General features: G+C 46.5%; 1 protein-coding gene across 1 annotated transcript; it reads right to left on the bottom strand.

The window, feature by feature from the left end:
- Positions 1-7,061: 7,061 nt before the first annotated feature.
- Positions 7,062-13,638, bottom strand: LOC139312871 (vomeronasal type-2 receptor 26-like; the record flags this gene model as incomplete). The annotated part of the gene is made up of 3 exons (XM_070938037.1): positions 13,594-13,638; positions 11,933-12,062; positions 7,062-7,918 (listed from the first exon to the last, which is right to left on the bottom strand). Coding segments are annotated over exons 1-3 (1,032 nt in total), but the record flags the coding sequence as incomplete, so codon positions are not given.
- Between the last annotated feature and the right edge of the window lie 9,122 nt (positions 13,639-22,760).

Genomic DNA, 22,760 nt, shown 5'->3' with positions numbered 1-22,760 from the left:
AGAAAATTTCCTCTTTGAAATAATAAACTCGTTTTTAAAAACTAGCTTTCCATCCACACAGGGCACTGGACAATACAAGGGTGATTTGAAGACAGGATAAAGGGAAGGCTGGGTGATTGTTGCTGTATATTGTTACCAATATACAGAAATTTTATGGGCAAATTTCTCCTTCATATCATCATTTTTTCAAAAATCTTATCACATTTTAAAAATGCCTGAAGGACAAATATAAATGAGACCAGCTGTTGCATTACTTAGAAGTTCTTGTTTCTTACTATATTTTCTCTACAATTCAGATTGGGTTTAAATAGGATAATGTAGCATTTCGGGAAAAAGATACAGACCAAGAGAGCAGCCCCAGAGGCCAAAATGGAGAAGATCTCCATGGCCATCATGGACTTCCCTTTGGTGCTCAGGTAGGTGGGGAGGAAGGAGATCCAAACACTGCAAAAGACCAGCATGCTAAAAGTAATGAACTTGGCTTCGTTAAAGCTGTCAGGCAATTTCCTAGCCAAAAAGGCCATGATAAAACTCACGAGAGCCAGAAAACCCAGGTAGGCCAGGACAGTGTAAAACATTGAATCTAATAGGACCAGAACAGAGGAACAACCTCTGTCCTGAGCCCTCCAGAGATCATCCACTAATGCGACCAATGCCGTTTCCGTTCTGTACCCCTGTCTGAAGCCCGACTGGTAAGGGTCCAGATAGACAGCTTCATCCAGGTACTGGGGGAGCTGTCGTGCCACCATACTCTCAACAACCTTCACCACAAAATGAAGGTTGGAGACCGGACGGTAATTTGCTAATACAGCCGGGTCCAGGGAAGGCTTCTTGAGGAGGGACCTCACCACCGCCTCCTTCAAGGTGGCAGGAAAGGTCCCCTCACTCAGAGAAGCATTTATAATCCCCTGGAGCCAGCCTTGTGTAACCTCCAGGGAGGTCAGTACCAACCAGGAGGGACACGGGTACAATAAACATGTGGCAGCACTAAGCCTATCCAGAATCCTGTCCACGTCCTCGGGAGGTACACGGTCAAACTCTTCCCAGATAATGTTCTCAAGACGTACCCCCATCTCCCCCCCTGGACTCACCCAGTCGGAGTCCAAGCCTTCCCAAATCCGAGCGACTTTATCATGCAGGAACTGCACAAACTCCTCAACTCGACCCTGCAAGGGGTCTTCCCGTGCTCCCCCCCAGGAAGGAATGGGTCACTCTAAACAGGGCGGCTGGGCAGTTCTCTGCAGATGTGATAAGAGTGGAAAAATAGTTAGGTAGGTCTTGATATAAGACCTCACCAGTGTTCAGTCAGAATCAGATTGACTAGTCCTCCAGACACTCTCTAGGCGTCTTTTCCGACATTTCATCTCTCTCAGCTCTCAGCTCCTTGGAGAACCAAGGAGCCAATTGAGATCGACATTGGGTCAGAGACCGCAAAGGCATGACACGGTCTAAAGCCCCGGCGGCCGCCCTATCCCAGGCAGCCACCAGATCTTCAGTCAAGTCGTGTGCCAGAGTCTCAGGAAATGGCCCAAGCTCCGTCAGGAACTAATTTTTTTAGTCCCACAAACTTGTTTCTCTGCACACAATGATGAGAAACGCAAGATAGAAATGCGATGGAGCTGGAAATCAGGTAGGCAAAGAAACGCTTGGGAGAAGCGAGGGCATCTGGGTGGTGGTGGTGGGGGGCAAGCTCAATGGCCCTGGGCTGCAATGGAGAAACAGGAAAGGGAGCACCCAGAGTGAGGGAAGGAGGCCTCTTTCACTGCTCCTCCTCCCCCCTTGTGCTGGCCACTCCATTTCCCATTTCTCCATTGCAGTGCAGTGCCCGGAACCCTTTGATAATGGGATGGAGGGATTTAACAACCGGTTCGCCCAGGGTCAGGTTGGCTTCTCACAAGAGGCTCAGTATGGGCCAGGCCTCCCATGGGATGGGCCATGCCTCCGACGACAGCCAACGTGACCCTGGACAAACTGGTTGTTAAATGATTTGAATCCTACCATGGATCAAGAGACACCTAGAGCTCTGCTGAAGAAACCTGGTGGAACAAGAGCTAGAGCAGGGATGTCAAACTCCATTTCATTGAGAGTTGGATCAGAATTGTTGTTGCCTGAGGGGGGCGGGGGGCATGGCTGTGTGGTTGCGGTTGTTTCTGTGAGTGTGACCAGGGTAGGTGTGGCCAGCTTGACATTCCTCACATCGGAGGGTAGGTGGTGGGACCAGAGTGCGTGCCAAACACTCATCCACCAGAGGAGCCTCACTGACCATCTTGGGCCATGGGGGGACAGCCATGGATGGCAGCATGGGCTGCCTAGGGTCCTGGACTGCAGGAACCTGACCCTTGAGCTCCAAGGGCACTGGGAGTCTGCAGCCAGCCCCACTTCCCCAATGGGATGCCTGGGCCTACTTGCCTCCTGCTCCAGGCTGCTGCTGTTCTGCTGACTCTCCTTGCCTGGGCTGGGCTTCCTGGGCTGGTGGGGGGTGTTGAGGGACAGTGGGGGTCCTGATGGAGGGGGCTGTTCCTGCTTGTGTTGCTTATGCAAGGTGAGTCAGGGGTCAAGGCATGGCTTGCCTAGCTGTGGGGCTCTGATATATGTGGCTTCAGGGTGTGGTGAGTCAGCTGTGGGCCTTGGAGAGGCAGAGTGGGGAGGGAAGTCCCAGCTTCCTGTTGGGGATGGGGGCTTCTGCTCTTGCCATTGCAGGTGGGGTGGTGGGTGGGAGGCTCATGCCAAATGTCCAACGGAGGTGGAGGAGGTTTGGATGGTGTGGGCTGAGACCCATGGTGGCAGCACCAGGTTCAGGTGGAAGCAGATGCATGGTGGGAGGCATGAGATTTGGCCTTCAAAGTGGTCACACAGCTGCCTGCCCCATCCCAGCTGAGATGGTCCTGGGCAAGCAAAAACAAAAAACAAAGTGGTCACACCAGCTGCCTGCAATTACTGCAGGTTCAAATCTCACCAGGCTCAAGGTTGACTCAGCCTTCCATCCTTTCTAAGGTAGGTAAATTGAGGGCCCAGTTGTAGGGGCAATAAGCTGAGTTTGTATAAATATACAAAAGGATGAAGGCTATTGCTTAACGCATTGTAAGCCGCCCTGAGTCTCCGGAGAAGGGCGGCATATAAATCAATTTTTTTAAAAAATGGTGTATTTATTTATTTATTTATTTATTTATTAATCAAATTTCTATACCGCCCTACTCCCGAAGGACTCAGGGCGGTGAACAGCCAAGATAAAATACAGACAATACAAATATTAAAAATCCCTTAAAATTATTAAATATTTCGGCCGAAACACAGATTAAAACACCCAATTTATAAAATCACGAATTAAAAAATTTAAAATTTAAGAATTTAAAAGAGGGGAGTTAGGCCAGGCCAGCTTGCTGAAATAGAAAAGTTTGAGAGCACGGCGAAACGTGCGCAGGTCCGGGATCTTCCGTATCTCTGGGGGGAGCTCGTTCCAGATGGTAGGTGCCCCCACAGAGAAGGCTCTCCCCCTGGGGGCCGCCAGTCGACACTGTTTGGCCGACGGCACCCTGAGGAGCCCCTCTCTATGGGAGCGTACTGGTCGGTGAGAGGCTATTGGTAGCAGAAGGCGGTCTCGTAGATACCCCGGTCTGATGCCATGGAGCGCTCTAAAGGTGGTAACCAAAACCTTGAAGCGCACCCGGAAGACCACCGGGAGCCAGTGCAGCTCGCGCAGGAGGGGGGTCATATGGGAGCGCCACGTCGCTCCCATAACCACCCGCGCGGCCGCATTCTGGACCAGCTGGAGCCTCCGGGTGCTCCTCAAGGGGAGCCCCATGTAGAGAGCATTGCAGTAGTCCAAGCGGGAAGTAACAAGAGCATGAGTGACCGTATTTAACGAGTCCCGATCCAGAAAGGGACGCAACTGGCGAATCAGGCGGACCTGATAAAAAGTCCCCCTGGCCACGGCCGTCATGTGCTCTTCTAAAGACAGCCGTGAGTCCAGGAGGACACCCAAGTTGCGAACCCTCTCCGTGGGGGCCAATGACTCGCCCCCAATAGTCAGTGATGGCACCAACTGACTATATCGGGATGTCGGAAACCACAGCCACTCGGTCTTGGATGGGTTGAGCCTGAGTCTGTTTCTCCCCATCCAGATCCGCACGGCCTCCAGGCACCGGGACATCACTTCAAGGGCATCATTGGGGTGGTCCGGGGTGGAGATGTACAGCTGAGTATCGTCAGCGTACTGGTGGTACTTCACCCCGAAACCACGGATGATCTCACCCAGCGGCTTCACATAAATGTTGAACAGGAGGGGCGAGAGGACCGACCCTTGTGGCACCCCACATACAAGGGGCCTCGGGGTCGACCTCTGCCCCCCTGTCAACACAGACTGCGACCGGTCAGAGAGAAAGGAGGAGAACCACCATAGGACGGTGCCCCCCACCCCTAACTCCTCTAGCCGGTGCAGCATGATACCATGGTCGATGGTATCAAAAGCCGCTGAGAGGTCTAATAGGACCAGGACAGAGGAACAAACCCTGTCCCGAGCCCTCCAGAGATCATCAACCAACGCGACCAATGCCGTTTCCATGCTGTACCCAGGCCTGAAGCCCGACTGGAACGGATCCAGATACGACGATTCATCCAGGTACTGGGGGAGCTGTCGCGCTACCACACTCTCAACAACTTTCGCAATGAAGCGAAGGTTGGAGACTGGACGATAATTTGCCAACACTGCCGGGTCCAGGGAAGGTTTCTTGAGGAGAGGCCTCACCACCGCCTCTTTCAAGGCGGCAGGGAAGACACCCTCACTCAAGGAAGCATTTATAATCCCCTGGAGCCAGTCTCGTGTAACCTCCCGAGAGGCCAGCACCAACCAGGAGGTCCAGTAAACATGTGGCTGCGCTCAGTCTGCCCAGTATCCTGTCCACGTCTTCGGGCGTCACAGAATCAAACTCTTCCCAGATAATACTCACAAGACCTGCCTCTGTCCTCCCCGCTGAATCTACCCAGTCAGAGTCCAGATGTTCCCGAATCTGAGCGATTTTGTCATACAGATACTGTACAAAATCCTCAGCTCTACCCTCCAAGGGGTCCTCCCGCGCTTCCTGGTGGAGCAGGGAGCGGGTCACCCTAAACAGGGCAGCCGGGCAATTATCTGATGACGCAATAAGAGTGGCAAAATAGTTATACTTCGCCACTTTTATCGCCACCAGGTAGGTCCTAATATGAGACCTTACCAGTGTTCGGTCAGATTCAGAATGGCTGGCCCTCCAACCACTCTCCAGGCGTCTTTTCCGGCGCTTCATCTCCCTCAGCTCCTCGGTGAACCAAGGAGCCAGGCGAGATCGACGCCGGGTCAGAGGCCGCAAAGGCACGACCCGATCCAAAGCTCCAGCGGCCGCCCTATCCCAGGCGGCCACCAGCTCCTCAGTCGAGCCGTGTGCCAGAGCCTCAGGAAATGGCCCAAGCTCCGTCTGGAACCTATCAGGATCCATCAGGCGCCTGGGGCGGTACCACCTCAATGGTTCCGCCTCCCTGCGGTGGGGTGCAGCGGTTCGAAGGTCAAAGTGAAGGAGGGAGTGATCTGACGATGACAAGGGCTCGATCACTATATCCCCTATCTCAAGATCACTCAACCACTGACCAGAGACAAAAACCAGGTCTAGCGTGTTTCCCCCCGTGTGAGTAGGGCCATGAACTAACTGGGTCAGGTCCATGGCCGTCATGGAACCCATGAACTCCCGAGCCACCTCAGACGCCTCACCGACGGATGGCAGGTTAAAATCCCCCATGACCATAAGCCTGGGGGTGTCAACCGCCACCGTGGCTATAACGTTGAGCAGCTTGGGCAGGGCTGCCGTCACGTGGCAGGGAGCCAGGTATGTAACCAGCACACCCATCTGCACCCCATGACCCCACTTCACAAGGAGGGACTCACAACCAGCCGTCTGAGGAACAGTGACCTCCCTCGGACCAAGACCTTCTCTAATGACAACCGCCACCCCCCCCGCCCCTCCCCTGTGTCCTCGGCTGATGGAATGCGCGGAAACCGGGTGGGCACATCTCAACGAGTGGACGGGTGAGTGGGTGGCTGCCAGTGCATTCAGCAGGCTGGATCACATGCCTGGCCCCATGGCTCTATCTCTGCCTGCTGCTTGGAGGGCCGGACAGGTGGTCCCAGCACTCAGACCCACCTGCCCAGAATGGGCTGTGGAGCCACAGTGTCCGCCAGTGGGCTGCAGCTTCTACAAAACACCATTGGCTCCAGCGTGCTTGCCAACTCCTATGTGTGCATTGGGGTGGGATGGGCCTTGTGTTCGACATATCTGAGCTAGAGCTTCTAGAAAATGACATATGCATAAGGAATAGGTGATGTAAGCATACCTATTCATAATTAACGAACTATCGATTATGTTGCTACTCTTCTACTGTTACTATCTTCAGTAGAGAAATATTCTCTCAATGAAAAAGTAGGTCAGTTACGTTGCCATAGAAATTTTTGATAAAGCTCATTGAAAACCAGAGAATTCAAGTCTGCTACTTCATGGGCCAATTAGAATCCATTCCTCCATTGTTTCTATTTCTCATACGAGAGGTCATTTTATGGAAAGGGAGATGTTATTAAAAATAATTGAATACTGGTAGAGATCTCTATAAAGCCTCAGACATCTAAGGAAACAACCATATAGGCCATACATGCTTTAAAGCACTGATACCAACCCTTTAAATTACTACCTTAAAAATAATTAAATTAAAAAGAATAGAATGTGAAATGTCCTCCTTGAAATAATGAACACATCTTTAATAAACAGTTTTCCATCCACATTGGGCACTGGACAACACAAGGATACTTTGAAGGCATGATAAATAAAAGGCTGGGTGATTGTTGCTGACCACAGTTAAATTCTAACCAGTTGCAGCACCTGATAAGGAATTTTTAATGGAGAAATACATCCTTTATGCCATCATCTTTTAGAAATCATCACACTATATTTCTCAAAGATAAAGATAAATATAAATAAGACCGATCCTTGCATTAGTTAGAAATTCTTGTTTCTTACGATATTTTCTCTACAATTCAGATCCGGCCTCAGCAAAATAATGTAGCATTTGGGGAAAAAGATACAAGCCAAGAGAGCAGCTCCAGAGGCCAAAATGGAGAAGATCTCCACAGCCACCATGGACTTCCCTTTGGTGCTCAGGTAGGTAGGGAGGAAAGTGATCCAAACACTGCAAAAGACCAGCATGCTGAAAGTAATGAACTTGGCTTCATTAAAACTATCAGGCAATTTCCTAGCCAGAAAGGCCACTGAGAAACTGACAAAGGCCAAAAGTCCTAGGTAAGAGAGGACAATATAAAACATTACAGTTGAGCCTTGTTTACATTCCAAGATGATCTCTCCAAATAAGGAGTGAAAGTCACAGCTGGGAAACGGAGGAGAGGTTATCAGCCAAGTGGCACAAAGAAGGGCTTGGACCAGGGGAAAGACTATGACAATGGAGTTAGTCAGTGGTTTTCCTAAGAGATTCCTTGTCCTGTTCCCTGGCTTGGTGGCCATGAAGGCCAGAACCACCATGACAGTTTTTGCCAACACAGAGGAAACTGCAAGGGCAAAGAGAATGGCAAAGGCAGGTTGTTGTAAGAGGCAGGTGATCTTCCCTGGTTGACCAATGAAGAGGAAGGAGCAAAGGAAGCAGAGCAGGAGGGAAACCAGGATGATGTAGGTGAGATCTCGGTTGTTGGCCTTGACAATCGGTGTGTCATGATGTTTATAGAAAATCACCAGGACTGCAGAAGTGATCACAGAAAGGAAAAAAGCAAGAAAAACTAAAATGTATCCCAGGGTGTCTTGATAGGCAAGGAAGTGGATCTTCTTGGCAATGCAGTGGTCCTTTTCCTTGTTGGGAAATTGGTCTTTTGGGCAGGGGTCACAGCGAGCTGCATCTGAAATCAAGTCTTTATCTAAGGATTTCATGAGAAACTACCATACACATTTTCCCTCTTGCAAAAGTGAGACATGTGTTGCCTTCCTGCTGTTGACCTACCTACAAAGGGAGTAATGAAATAATCCCCTGTGCTATTTATGGGGCATCAAAAAGAGCAAATCATCCTTCATTTATGATGATTCTGGGGATAGATAAGGCAGAGACAAGGATTTATTCAGTTCCAGCTATCTATTCACTGTCCACTTCCATGAGTAATGTGGCTTTCAGTCTGAGATTCCTGCCTGTTTTTCCACCATTTTATAATCGAACACAAAGAAGAACAGCAGATCAGTTATCCAGAAATGTTGCTGTTTTGTTTTGAGTACATTATTCCTGCCTTAACATCTCTGCTTTGTACTTCAAATCTATTCATTCCTGACTTCCGGTTGTACTTCTGGTGCCTTCGGAAGCCTGATCTGCGAGCTCCGTGATCAGCTCTGACCTCTCATTATTGGAGGGTCCATATCGGGACCATAGCCACCCTGGAGGGGTGGTGAAGCAAAGGGGGACAGCCTAGCAGGTAGAGGGGAGTCGCCTCTCCCTTCCCTGACTAGGAAAGCCCACTCCACCAACGACAGGGAGCAATGGCAGCAAACATGGCTGCCTGAAGCTGAAGACAACCTTAATACCCAGGACTGAGCAGGAGCAGGGAAAGTGAGTGGCTTGTGAACTGGGCAAAAGAATAATTTTCTTTGAAAATATCCCCAAGAAATATGAGGGGGAAGAATACTGGAACTCTTTGTAATGGCAGAATAAACACAGACACACACACACACACACACACACACACACACACACATATACTATAATATTGAAGAAGAGAAGAGAAGTTAAAAAATTGAACTCTCAAAGTGAAGACATGACATTGAAAAGGTATTTTTAAAGAATATATATATACTGGAATTTGATCTGGAAATTGTTTATATTTTATGACTATCAAATTTTATTACTATTCATTCACCCACCTATTGGATTTACAATCTAAAATAATTAAATTGGATTATCAGCACTATGCAGAGAGGCAATACCAAGCTGAATCATGAGCGCCATATGCTGCTAAGAGGAGAACTGTGCATCTATGGGAATTTTTATCTTTGTTGGATTATAAGGAGTTAGTTCAAACTTACTTTAAACTTCAAAATACAAAACTTTTGAAGAAATAAAAGTGATTGGAAGGGACATGGAAAACCCCTGGATGTTTTTTTAAAGATTGGACTGACTGTAAAATGGAAATAAGTGGATATAATGATATGGAGCTGACATACCAAGACATGAAGGATTTTACAAAAGAACAACATAAGGAGTTGAAGCTTCATGCGCAGGAGCATTTTGATGACTTCAGGGTCAGTGGGCAGAGCCTCCCACCGGTTTTACTAACAGTTCTATAGAACCGGTGTGAACCGGGAACAACCCACTACTGGTAGTAACATAATGAATATAAGAAATGAATGATTGGAGATAATATATATATATTTAAAAAATGTGATTATTAACAAAAAGCTAGAGAAAGATCATGATTGATATATTGTAATATTGAATAATGAAAAAAGGAAAATCTTTGATTATTAGAATGATAGGGGTAAGGGGAAAAAAGAGGGCTAGAAGTAGAAATATGAGGGGGGAAATAGTAAAAACAGATATTAAGATGATATGAAGTATGATAGAATTATGAGAAGGTTTAGAGTTGAAAGATGACAGTAGAAACTATATGTTAGTAAAATTAAAAATAAAAATGGGCTGTAATTATTAAGAATAATATTGTTATGATTATTTATATTGAAATGTATGAAACCCAGGAATCAAACCATTCACAAAATGAGATGTATAAAACCCTCCCCTTCTCTGGGGGAGGGTTTCTTGCCGTCCGCCTTGAAAGAGGCGGTGGTGAGGCCCCTTCTCAAGAAGCCTTCTCTGGACCCGGCTGTTTTGGCAAATTACCGTCCTGTCTCCAACCTTTGCTTTATTGCGAAGTTATTTGTTGAGAGTGTGGTTACGCAACAGCTCCTGCAGTACCTGGATGAAACCATCTATCTAGATCCATGCCAGTCCGGCTTCAGGCCTGGGTACAGCGCGGAAACGGCATTGTTCACGTTGGTTGATGATCTCTGGAGGGCTCAGGACAGGGGTTGCTCCTCTTTTCTGGTCCTATTAGACCTCTCAGCGGCTTTTGATACCATCGACCATGGTATCATGCTGCACCGGCTGGAGGGATTGTGGGTGGGAGGCACCGTCTTGCGGTGGTTCTCCTCCTATCTCTCCGACCGGTTGCAGTCTGTGTTGGCAGGGGGGGCAGAGGTCGACCTCGAGATGCCTTGTTTGTGAGGTGCCGCAAGGGTCGGTCCTCTCGCCACTCCTGTTCAACATTTATGTGAAGCCGCTGGGTGAGATCATCCGTGGATTTGGAGTGCAGTGTCATCTGTACGCTGATGATACTCAGCTGTACAACTCCATCCCAAACCACCCCAATGATGCCCTTGAAGTGATGTCCCAGTGTCTGGAGGCCGTGCGGGTCTGGATGGGGAGGAACAGGCTTCAACTCAACCCTTCCAAGACCGAGTGACTGTGGATGCCGGCACCCCAATATAGCCAGCTGGTGCCATCGCTGGCTATTGGGGGTGAGTCATTGAAACCCACAGAGGGGGCTCGCAACTTGGGCGTCCTCCTGGATACACGGCTGTCTTTAGAAGAGCATATGACGGCCGTGGCCAAGGGGGCTTTTTATCAGGTTCGCCTGATATGCCAGTTACGTCCCTTTCTGGATTGGGACTCCTTATGCACAGTCACTCACGCTCTCGTCACTTCCCACCTGGATTACTGTAACACTCTCTACATGGGGCTCCCCTTGAGGAGCACCCGGAGGCTCCAACTGGTCCACAATGTGGCCGCACGGGTGATTATGGGAGCAACATGGTGCTCCCATATAATACCTCTCCTGCGCAAGCTGCACTGGCTCCTGGTGGTCTTCCGGGTGCGCTTCAAGGTGTTGGTTCTCACCTTTAAAGCGCTCCATGGCTTAGGGCCAGGGTATTTACGAGACCACCTTCTGCTACCGATAACTTCCCAGCGGCCAATATGCTCTCACAGAGAGGGCCTCCTCAGGGTGCCATCGGTCAAGCAATGTCGGCTGGTGGCCCCCAGGGGGAAAGCCTTCTCTGTAGGGGCACCTGCCCTCTGGAACGAGCTACCTCCTGGAATACGGCTGATTCCGGATCTCCGCACTTTCCGTAAGGCCCTGAAGACGTTTTTATTTCAGCAAGCTGGCCTAGCCTAATTAGGTTTTTTATGGGTTAGTTTTAATTGTATAGCTTTGGGGTTTTAAATTGGGGGCCGATTGATTTAATTTATTATAGCTATCTTAACTTTTATATTGTATGTATTTTAATTTCGGCTGTTCACCACCCTCAGTCCCTAGGGGGAGAAGGGCGGTATATAAATTCAAATATAAATAAATAAATAGATAAATAGATAAATAAATAAATAAATAAATAAATAAATAAATAAATAAATAAATAAATAAATAAATATAAAAAGCTTTTAAAAAATCTGTTCATTCCTCCCTTTCTGCCCTATCGAATAGACATAAATAGATGGAATTCCTCTTTCTCTGGCAGGTCTATTTCCTCAGAGGTTGATGGAGACACTGGAAGAAGCAGGCACTAAATGTCCAAATTAAACCTTGGACTGCATTCCCCACTTCCTCAGGAAAAGATTGAAAGGAGGTTTCCCAAGTGGAGGTGAAAGTAGAAGCAGAAACGGAAGTTCGGGATTGATAAATTGTTCCCTCAAACTATCCTTGCTAGGGATCGAGAAAGGTGGCCTCTGTGGCCAGGGCAGTTTAGATCAATAGAAAGTTTCTATTGAAAAGTATCAGTGCATGTAAATTTTATCAAAAATGGTCACAATAACAAAAACATACTGATTTTATGAATGTCTTCCTTGATTCTGGAAGATTTAAATTTGAAGTCTGCTCTACCTGTCTGATTAGAAATGGTCCCTTCTGGACAAGCGTCACAGTGGTAGCAGCAAACCTGCTTGCCTTCTGGAACTCTTCTCCTCTCTCCTGCGTGGCACCTCTTCCTTTCACACCTGGCAATGGGGATGGTCTAAAAGATAAGTATTTGTAATTACTTAAGGAATGAACCTGCTGCATTCATTCTTTTCCCCACTCCTACGTCTATGTTCAGATTCTCTTCTAAAGAGGTACAGTGCCACCGTCTATCACAAATATGGAACAGCTCCTGAGGGATTCAGGCCACTGACATTCCTGAGACATGAATAGATGCCGGAGATTGGAACTAGGATTCCATCATGAGGAGGAAGGCTTGTGACTCAACTGCAGCATTTCTAAAAGAAAGAACCATGAGGATACAACTGAATTCCATGTAAATTACTGTTACTTGCTGTAATTACATCCTGCATTTCAAGCAGATGTTGATCCCAAGGCTAACCCTTTGTGGAATGACACAAATCAGACCTCAAAGGTGTTACACATAAAGCAGGTTATTCACCAAATAATTGCCATAGTTTCTGACTCAATTTATTATTTTTCAGGTTAGGAAGATGTTCTGCATCTCAGGAAGAGAATGAATCTCTCCCTGAACTTACAACATTTCCTTGCACCTCACCTTTGTGGCCCAGACGATTCCATCAGATTTAATGGTGAAATCCTGGCCTGGGGGAGCTTCAGGATTTACTTGCCCAACCTTCATGGGGAGAAAAGATTGATTGGGGAGGAAAAGCCAATTGAGAAGATCATAACGAGCAGATCCCAGTCCATCTTGTGAGAAGGAGACTTCATCTCCAGCATTGTTGTTGAACTGCACATTCCTCAAATAAGGAAGAATCTGAAAAAAAGGAGACCTTCAGAAATAGGAGTATTGGGGCTAGAGCTACAAATGGAACATCATTGTTCCATCTCTTGGTTGGTGATCTGAAGAATCAGGTGTATTTTACTTTGAAAATAAGTTTTCCCTTTATCACTGGGCATGGTTTCCAACTCCAATTTCACTAAAATACAAGATTTTTAGTTCCACAATCTAAATTTAATTTTAGGATTTTCCTCTTGTGATACTTTGCTACCTTCATTTTGAAACAGTTCCAAAGTCTTGTTGACTAATAAATGAATGTTTGAAGTGAATACATTCTTTCTATCAGAACCATGGAAAATTCATGCTTCTGATTTTCTCTAGCTCATTCTCAAAGGCAGCACAATGCAGGAACTGGTTTTGATCTACTGGGCCACGTGGAAAGAAGCATCTGACCTCGTTGGTCACTTCACTATTCAAAAAGGTCCAACATTTTAGCCTTTGATGCAGAAAATTCTGATGAATTTCAGATCAGGAACCCCTTAGGACCACTTTGAATCTTGCTCTGTGCTGTGGTTGTCATAGAAACAGAATCCTATTATTGGAAGGGACATTGGAGGTCTTCTAGCCCAACCCTCTGCTCAAGAAACAGACCCTCTACAGTTTTAGACAAGTGGCTATACTGTCTCTTCTTAAATGGCTCCAGCAATGGGGCACCTACGATTTGTAAAGGTAAACCCTTCCTTAAGAAATTTCTCCTTAGTTCTAGGTTGCTTCTCTCCTTGGTTAGTTTCTGTCTGTGGACTGAGTCAAAAGACCCAGAAATTACCTGCCATGACTGGACATTTGAGATCCTCTTTCCAAGCCTCATCATGATCGATTGAACTCTGGATCCATACATTGCATGCAAAGCATATGCCAGAGTATAAACAGCATTGTAGATATTGTAACTGTCACCTGTCATTCTTGTTTCAAAAATGTAATTTTGCAGATTCTGCAGATTCTCCTTTCCTGTACATTGTTTTTCCCCCTTTGGAGGGATCTTTCCTGATTTATGGATCTTGCAGCCAAAGACCGCTTCCCACCATTGAGGAAGAAAGACATCTCCTTGGGGGTTCAAGGGGTCTAAAGACAGGAGGAAGTGGCTGAATTCAGAGACATTCCCAGGGTGGTCCCTAAAATGCAAGACCCCATGATGAAGCTTTACATATTGCAATGTGTATTCAGATTCTTCCATGCCAAGTTTCCAATGGGAAGTGAAGATGTAAACTTTCTTAGATGATAGTTTCATATAGTTTTCAAAATAATACATCATCCCCATTACAGTGCTAGTAACCATTGAATCTGCAAACAGAATAAACACTTCTGTTTTAGACAAGGTAAGGAAATTACGCATAAACTTCTTCTGATCGATTTGAATATCATCTAATTCCAGCTTTAGAGTAAAGGCCAGGCAGATCTCCTTCTCCTGGAGCATTGGCATCAGAGTTGAGATGAAACGTTCTCCTCTGTCATCTTCCGGGACAAAAAGACCAACCCAGTTCCACTGGAAATGCAGGAGCAGCTGGACTAAACCCACATATTGAGGAGATTCCTTGGGATTAATCTGGAAGAAGGAAGGATAAACTCTTCTCTCTCCCTCAGAGAACTCAAAGCCAACACCGAGCTGGAGAAAGTGAGATTATTTTTTCAAAGACATAGTAAGTTTTATGTTGACTTTAGTAGTTACAATTGTCTGGTTGATGGCCCTCACAGACAGGCTGACTCACTTTGACTGGCAAACTTCATCTTCTTCCCTTCTTAGCCATTTTTATTAGTTGTGGTACACCAGAAGACAAGAGAAGAAACCAACAACCTGATACAGAGAATAAATGGAGCCTGGATAGCTCTGCAGACTAAGCACTGTAATTTAACACCAGCTGTCTGCAATTAAAGTAAGTTCGAATCTTGCCAGGCTCAAGGTTGACTCAGCCTTCCATCTTTTCTAAGGTAAATTGAGGACCCAGTTTGTGGGGGCAATAAGTTGACTTTGTATAAAATATACAAAAGTATGAAGGCTATTGCTTAACGCACTGTAAGCCACCCTGAGTCTCTGGAGAAGGGCGCCATACAAATCAAATTAAAAAAGAAAATGGCACTAAAATGATGGCTACTGTTTAATAAAAAAATAAATAAATAAAGAGTCACAAGCTCATTATATTCCCCACCCCAACAAAAAATACTTTTAGTTTTATTTTTGGCTTCTGTCTGTGCTTCTGATCTTTGTCTGTTCCATACTCTATCCAAGAGAGCTCCCTTACCTGTGGGACCTTAAAGATGCTGAAGATGGAGGCCATCTCCATTGAAGTCTTGGCACTGAGACCACCAATGACGGACAGCAGAGTGTCCTGCAGGTGACATTTGTACCCTGGAACCACTTGGCCTCGTGAGGAGAGCATGGAGAGGCTGTTTAAGGAAATAATCTCCTCCCTCTGGAAATGGCGGTAGATGTGGAAGCCAAGGGTGATGTTGGGGAGCAGAAGAAAATCCTTATTGACCTCAGAGACAGCAAACATCAATGCAAGGAACTGCTGGTAGTTACTGGGTACGAGACTGTAGTAAGAAAAACATTGGAGAACATGACAGGAAAGCTTGTGCTTGGCTGTAGAATTTGCTTCACTGTTTGGGGGGAATTTGGGGGGCACAATTCGCAAATTTCATTGGGTTTGGGTTTTTTCAAAGGATTTCCCCTGACTAAACTTGGATGACTTTGTGAGAAAGGAGACAAGCCTTTCAATAGGTACCATGGACTGTATTATACTCTCTATCGATTCCTTCCATATTCACTTTGCTTTAGTGGCTGTAATCCTTTCCAACTGCTCCCCTTTCACCATAATTATTTAAGGTCCCTCTTGGAGCAGATTCTTCAGGTGTGGTAAGGATTGCTGAGCAGACGACTACAGTGGGAGTCACCTCATAGCTTTACTGAAGGCCATTATTCATAAGCAATGCTGATTCCAAAACTGAAAGGGATTTTTGTAACCCCTGAACACTTGAAGAGCGTTGAGCTTTTATTTGAATTTTCTACCAGAAGCTTCTGTTCAGATTAATATTATAATTTAACTTCTTCACTAGGCCAGCACAGCTTCCCTCTTCATTTTATTGTTTATCATCTTCCTGATGAAGAGATTGAGAGTTCCAGCCTATTTGAAGAGCTTCCTAATTTACTGAGAGAAGCACAAAATGCGCACTACACCAGGACCGTTCAAAACACTAGAAGAAGTATTTCTGAAAGGAGTCCCAGAATTTTAAGCAAAGAGAATATTTATCTGCATGTTTCTCCTTCAGCTGAAACTTACACATTTTCTAAAAGAAGACTCACTGTATTAAAATCTAGGGCAGGAGGCTTGAAAATCATTCGCAAGGGTAAATTCCCACCAATAATGAGATCACCAGGCCTGTAGTTACTTTCCTTTAACTGTACATAATCCCTGAACACAGAAATTGTTTGCACCCTCTGTGCTGTAGTTGGAGCCAGGAGCCAGAAGAGCATCAGAAGCATCAGAAGTAGCATGACTCCTGCCCGGTCATTCTTATCACCTTCCCTCCTAGAACAGAACACAAGGTTTATGCAGAAACTGATTTGAAGGTTCCTGTTGAAATCTCACTGGAACTTTAGCAGATCAGACACCACCTGTGCCACCTGGATGGCACCAGGACAAATTTATATCAAAAATCATTCCTCTTACCTGTCTTTGGGCTGCGACCTTAGAGAGAACAAAGGCATGGGAGTCACTTCAAACCCAGGAGTGAGCTCTTTGCAAGACAGGCTAAGGTGACACAATCTGCCCCCCATCTGGTGAACTCAGAGATAATTTTTACAGCAAGTTTTATCCTGGAAGATCTTTGTGTCTGGAAATCCACAGGGGATAAATGAAGAATGACTGTTCTTCTGATAATTGCAGGGAAAAGCCATTGACGTGTCCCCTTAACAACAGCTTCTCTTCATGCAGCAGAATGGAAAATACATTTGTGTCTCTTGTAATTCCCAGAGCAGATGGAGTCATGGGGAAATTGTGTTGTTGACCTACATGGAAGTGACCCCTGCACACAAGATGGATTTTGGCTTATGCCGTAGTTTGGTCAGATAATAGGAGGGCTACTTGGAAATAGTGGCACAAGGCAAAAATATGAATTTGAGGAAGAATCTCAGGATATTAACTGCAATTTTTTGGCAAGACTTGAAAATTTCTGTTGCTGTATCCTAAGCGTAGGAATTGTCATCCGGGCGTCTCTTTTGGTCTTTTGGGGTGCTGCTCCCCAAATTGCCAGGCCTGAAATTCTTTTCCTGAAGATTCATTCACAGGACCAGTTGGGATCATTACTACTGTAACAGCCTCCCTGCTGCCTAGCAACTTCCATGTTTGACTTTCTGTAGGGCATTTCTCAGTTGACTGTGGGGCTCCCCAGACTTATGGTCTTTAGAGATGTCCATTTGCCTTCCCAGGGGCAGACCTTAGAGGCATCTCACCATGGCCACCATCATTCTTAGCTCAACTCAAAACTGACCACTTCCAACCTGATCTGAGGAGGAGCTGTCCTTGTCATCTTTGTGCTGACCAGATCATGGCCTGATGATTTTGAGATTCTTTTATGCTGCCCCTCCCTGCAGAGAGGCTGGATGTCTTTGACCAGTCCACTCTTAGTGACTAAATGGGTTCCAAAGGGAATTGAGGATTATACCCCAGGCTCTGCTGTGTGATCCCTCTGAGGCCTTGGCCACTACCTGGAATAGGAAAGCTACTGAGGCCTTGGATAAGTTCACTTGCATGGAACCTCTCTTGGTCCATTATTCCCAACAGGCCCCAGGATTCAATTAACGGAGCTGAAAAGGATCAAGGGACATCCAGAGCTCTGCTGAAGGAACATGACAGATGAAGCTGACTGAACATGAGCTGGAGCAGGGGTGTCAAACTCCATTTCACTGAGGGCCAGATCAGGATTGTTGTTGCCCTTAGGGGAGCTGGGAGTGGCATGGCTGTGTGGTTTTGGGTGGATGGGTGGGTGTGGCCAGGGTGGGCATGGCGAGCTAGATGTCCCTCATGTTGGGGGGTGGAACCAGGCTGATCCACCGGAGGAGACTCACTGACCCTCTTGGGCCACACAGGGGGTGCACAGATGGCAGCATGAGTCATCTGACCTTTGAGCTCCCAGGGCCCTACTTCCCTGAGGGGATGCCTGGGCTCACTTGCTTCCTGCTCCAGGCTCTCTCTCCTTGCCCAGTCTGGGCTTCCTGGACTTGGGGGAGGGGCTGAGGGACAGTGGGGCTCCTGCTGGAGGGCTCTGCTACTGCTGGTGCCACTACTTGAAGGCGAGGCAGGGGGTGAGACGGGGGTGGCCTGACTGAGGAGTCCCCATGTACGCTGGTGTAGGGCATGTAGGTCAGCTCTGGGGCTGAGCTCAGGCAAGGCAGAGTAGGAAGGGGAGTCCTGGCTGCCTCTTGGGGATTGTCTTCCTGCCCTTCCCATATACTGGGGCCATTTCAGGTGGGGAAGTGGGTGGGAGGCTCATCCCACGTGTCTGGTGGAGCTGGAGGAAGAGGTTTGGAAAGCACAGGCTGAGCCCCATGGTGGAAGCAACAGCAGCAGGTGGAAGCAGATGCTTGGAGGAAGGCAGGAGATTTGGTCTGCAAGGGGGCCACGCATCTGCCTGCCTTGTTCCAGCTGGGATGGCCGTGGGCAAGAGAAAACAAATGGTGGGACAGAGTGGGTGAGTGAGTGGGCAGCCACCTGGTGCATTCAGCAGGCCTGATCATGTGCCTCCCCCCATGGCTCTGCCTCCCCCTTTTAATAATAATAATAATAATAATAATAATAATAATAATAATAACAACAACAACAACAACAACAACAACAACAACAATAATAATAATAATAATAATAATAATAATAATAATAATAATAATAATAATAATAATAATAATTTTATTTCTATACCGCCCTTCTCCTGAAGGACTCAGGGCGGTGTACAGCCAATTTAAAAACACAGGACACAACAATAATTAAAAATTAAAATAATTAAATAGATTTGGCCGATTTAAAACCCCAAAAATTTAAAATACCCCAATTTAAAATTATTATGTTGATAGCCTGCCTGGCGGAAATATGCACAGCGAAACACCCGGAGGTCGGAGATCTTACGTATTTCCGGGGGCAGTTCATTCCACAGGGTTGGGGCTCCCACAGAGAAGGCCCTCCCCCTGGGTGTCGCCAGCCGACATAACTTGGCTGATGGCACCCTGAGGAGACCCTCTCTGTGGAAACGGACTGGTCGGTGGGAGGCTATTGGTGGCAGAAGACGGTCTCGAAGGTACCCGTGTCCTATGCCATGGAGCGCTTTGAAGGTGGTAACCAACACCTTGAATCGCACCCAGAAGACCACCGGGAGCCAGTGCAGCTCGCGCAGGGGGGGTGTCATGCGGGCACAACGAGTTGCACCCATAACCACCCGCGCGGCCGCATTCTGGACCAGTTGAGGCTTCAAGGGGAGCCCCATGTAGAGAGCATTACACTAGTCCAGCTGGGAGGTGACAAGGGCATGAGTGACCGTGCGCAAGGCGTCCCAGTCCAGAAAGGGCTGCAACTGGCGGATCAGGCGAACCTGATAAAATGCCCCCCTGGCCACGGCCGTCATATGCTCTTCTAAAGACAGCCATGCATCCAGGAGGACACGCAGACTGCGAGCCCTCTCTGTGGGGGGCAAAGATTCACCCCCAATAGTCAGCGATGGCACCTGCTGACTATATCGGGACACCGGCAGCCACAGCCACTCGGTCTTGGACGGGTTGAGTCTGAGCCTGTTCCTCCCCATCCAGACCCGCACGGCCTCCAGGCAGCGAGACATCACATCAAGGGCATCGTTGGGGTGGTCTGGGGTGGAGATGTACAGCTGAGTATCATCAGCGTACAGATGACACTTCACCCCAAAACCACGGATGATCTCACCCAGCGGCTTCACATAAATGTTGAACAGAAGAGGCGAGAGGACCGACCCTTGTGGCACTCCCCATGCTTGGAGGGCCAACCTGGCAGTCCCAGTGCTTGGACCCACCTGCCCAGCATGGGCTGTGACTACTGCCAGACACTGTTGGTCCCTGTGCACTCATCCCCCCCCCCTGTGTGTGGACTGGGGTGAGAGGGGCCTTGTGTTTGACATACCTGAGCTAGAGCTTCTATTAAGGTTACCTCATGGCACTACATGCCTCAAAATGTCAATATTTCTCCATTCTTTTTGCACTTCTTATAACACTGAGTGACACCCTATGGTCTTCTTAAAGATGATCTGGAACCTTCTGGGTAAGGGACATGTGTAGGTTTTCCTTCAGGCCCCACAGAGGAATTCTGGTTGATAAAATTGCTTGGATCTCTTCCCAGTTGGAGGCCAAGCATGGTGTGGATCCTATGGAGAAGGCTGGGAAAAGGACTTTTGCAGTTATCTAGGAACAGTTTGATCCGGCTGATCCCAAGGATGTCGACAGAGTCCATGGGATGTAGTTGTGACCACCTGTGAACTGGATCCATGCCCCCCTGTTAATGACATGGTTGTTAAATGAATCTAGTTTCCCCATTGACCTGGCTTGTTGGAAGGTCAGAAAAGAGGACCCTGGGAAACTGCAACCATCATAAATATGAGCCACTTGCCAAGGGCCCAAATTTTGACCACATGCCCATGGGAATGCTGCAATGGTCGTAAGTGTGAAAAACAGTCATAAGTCACTTTTTTCAGTGCCTTTGTATCTTTGAAGGAGGATGGCCTGTATAATGTCACATAAGGGTTTTAAATTCCTTCTGTGTTTAATTTTTATATTGATTGTATAGTTTTTAATTTTTGGTTTATATAGATCAATAGGCCAATTTTAAATAGCACATTTTCTCCTTTTATTGTAAGATGTTCTGCACTCGGAAAATAAAATAAAATAAATAAATGAAATCACCGTTGTTGACCCCCACCTGAAACTTCACCTTCGCTGGAGCTCCAGAGTTTTCTGCAATGCTGCACAAACAGCCAGAGGGAAGCAGAACGAATCACTTTGTCACAAGGTCACCTGGTGCAATGACAGAAGCGGCCACCATATTCCAAGGGACCACAAATGAATGAGGCCACTGGTGGCTGCTACCAAAATCATGCTGAAAGTGCTTGCTTAGCGAATCTGTCCCAACATTTATGAAGAACATCATTTGTTTATGCTTTACAGACCTGTGAACATGGTCAATGTGTAGTCTAGGACAATTGCCTACATCCACTTCATCCCAGCCCCCTCACCCCTGCTGACCCATGGCATTCACCCCTCCCTACCTGCAATGGTTGACGCTCCCCTCTTTGCAAACTGGATACCCCAGGCTGTGGCAGGAGTGATCATGATGGCCTTTTGACTCCCTTTGAGCTGCCCCACTTTGGTTCAATTGAAAGGGTGAGCACATGGGCCAGACAGCTTCTGTTCTCACCATTCAGCAGCCAATCCAGAGCTTCAGTTTGATGATCAATTCCATGGCCTGAGGTGTGCAGTTTGCAAAGAGGGGCCCACAAGCTGTAGCCTGCTGTCAATGCAGGGCAGGACTGTGCTCTCTGTACAACTATCTGGGAGGGAAAAAAATTCAATCTCTCCTGGAGTGACAGAGCCTTTAATTTAGGAAGCATCATCTATGGCTCTCCAGTTGGGACCACCGGTTGCATAATGCCTTTGCTGGCCTTGCTGGTGGACAGAATGTCAGGCCTGTCCCAGCTTAGACATTTAGGAAAGAAGAATCCTTGACTCTATCTGTAGAGTTGGGTATACTTTTACGAAAAGTCAAGTGGTTACTGCGTAAGCAAAGCCAGGTCTGAAGATTTCTGTATAAACCATGTAATTTAACTTACTCCCAGGCTCTCCCCCATATGTCATCTTGTTAGTGTCCAATGAGGTTAAAATTAGTTGTTTTGGTAATAGTTCTAAAGTTTGATGCTTATTTGGTGGCCCTTTGCATTCTATTCCCATGCCTCTGTCCTTGGATCATTCAGTCATTGTCTCTGGTTGCAAAGTTACTATTTCATCATTGTTGCTAAACAAGCACTATCTGTCATGTTTATGTAGCTATTACAACTGCTTAAGCCTTCAGGCTCCAAATGCAGGACCAAAAATCAATAATCAATTCTCACAGCAGTATTGTTTGTTAAGAGTGTGCCCAGGGTAAATTTTCTCCAGAGAATAGTGGGAGGAACTCTTGAAGACTAAAGATTGCACTCATATTTATACATTTGAGAAAGAAGGAGAAGATGATTTATGCATAAGGTGGTATAATCATACTTATTCATAATTAACAAACTATCAATTATGTTACCACTCTTCTACTGTTACTATCTTCAACAGAGAAATATTCTCTTAATAAAAAAGTATATCAGTTACGTTGCCATAGAAATGTTGATAAAGCTTATTGAAAGCCAGAGAATTGCTATTTTATGGGCCAGTTAGCACACATTCCTCCATTGTTTCTATTTCCCACATGAGAGGCCATTTTACGGAAAGGGAGATGTTATTAAAAAGAACTGAATACTGGTAGAGAATTCTATAAAGCCTCAGACGTCTAAGGAAACAACCATATAGGCCTAAAAGCACTGATTCCAACTCTTTAAAACACTATTTTAAAAAATAATTAAATTAAAAAGAATGGAATGAGAAAATGTCCTCCTTGAAATCATGAATACATCTTTAATAACTAGTTTTCCATCAACATTAGGCATTGGACAACACAAGGATATTTTGAAGGCATGATAAACAAAAGGCTGGGTGATTGCTGTTGACCACAGGTAAATTCTAACCAATTGTGGCCTTTGATAAGGAATTTTTTAATGGAGAAATTCCTCTTTGAAGACATTATTTTTTTTTAGAAATCATCATATTCTAAACATGCCACAAAGAGAAATATAGATATAAAAAGCAGATCCCGGCATTAGTTAGACATTCTTGTTTCTTACTATATT

Source organism: Pituophis catenifer, unplaced genomic scaffold (assembly GCF_029215685.1).
Source record: "Pituophis catenifer annectens isolate HBS135680 unplaced genomic scaffold, rPitCat1.0.hap2 SCAF_1, whole genome shotgun sequence".
NCBI classification, from domain to species: Eukaryota; Metazoa; Chordata; class Lepidosauria; order Squamata; family Colubridae; genus Pituophis; species Pituophis catenifer.
This window is presented reverse-complemented; position numbering and strand designations above follow the sequence as displayed.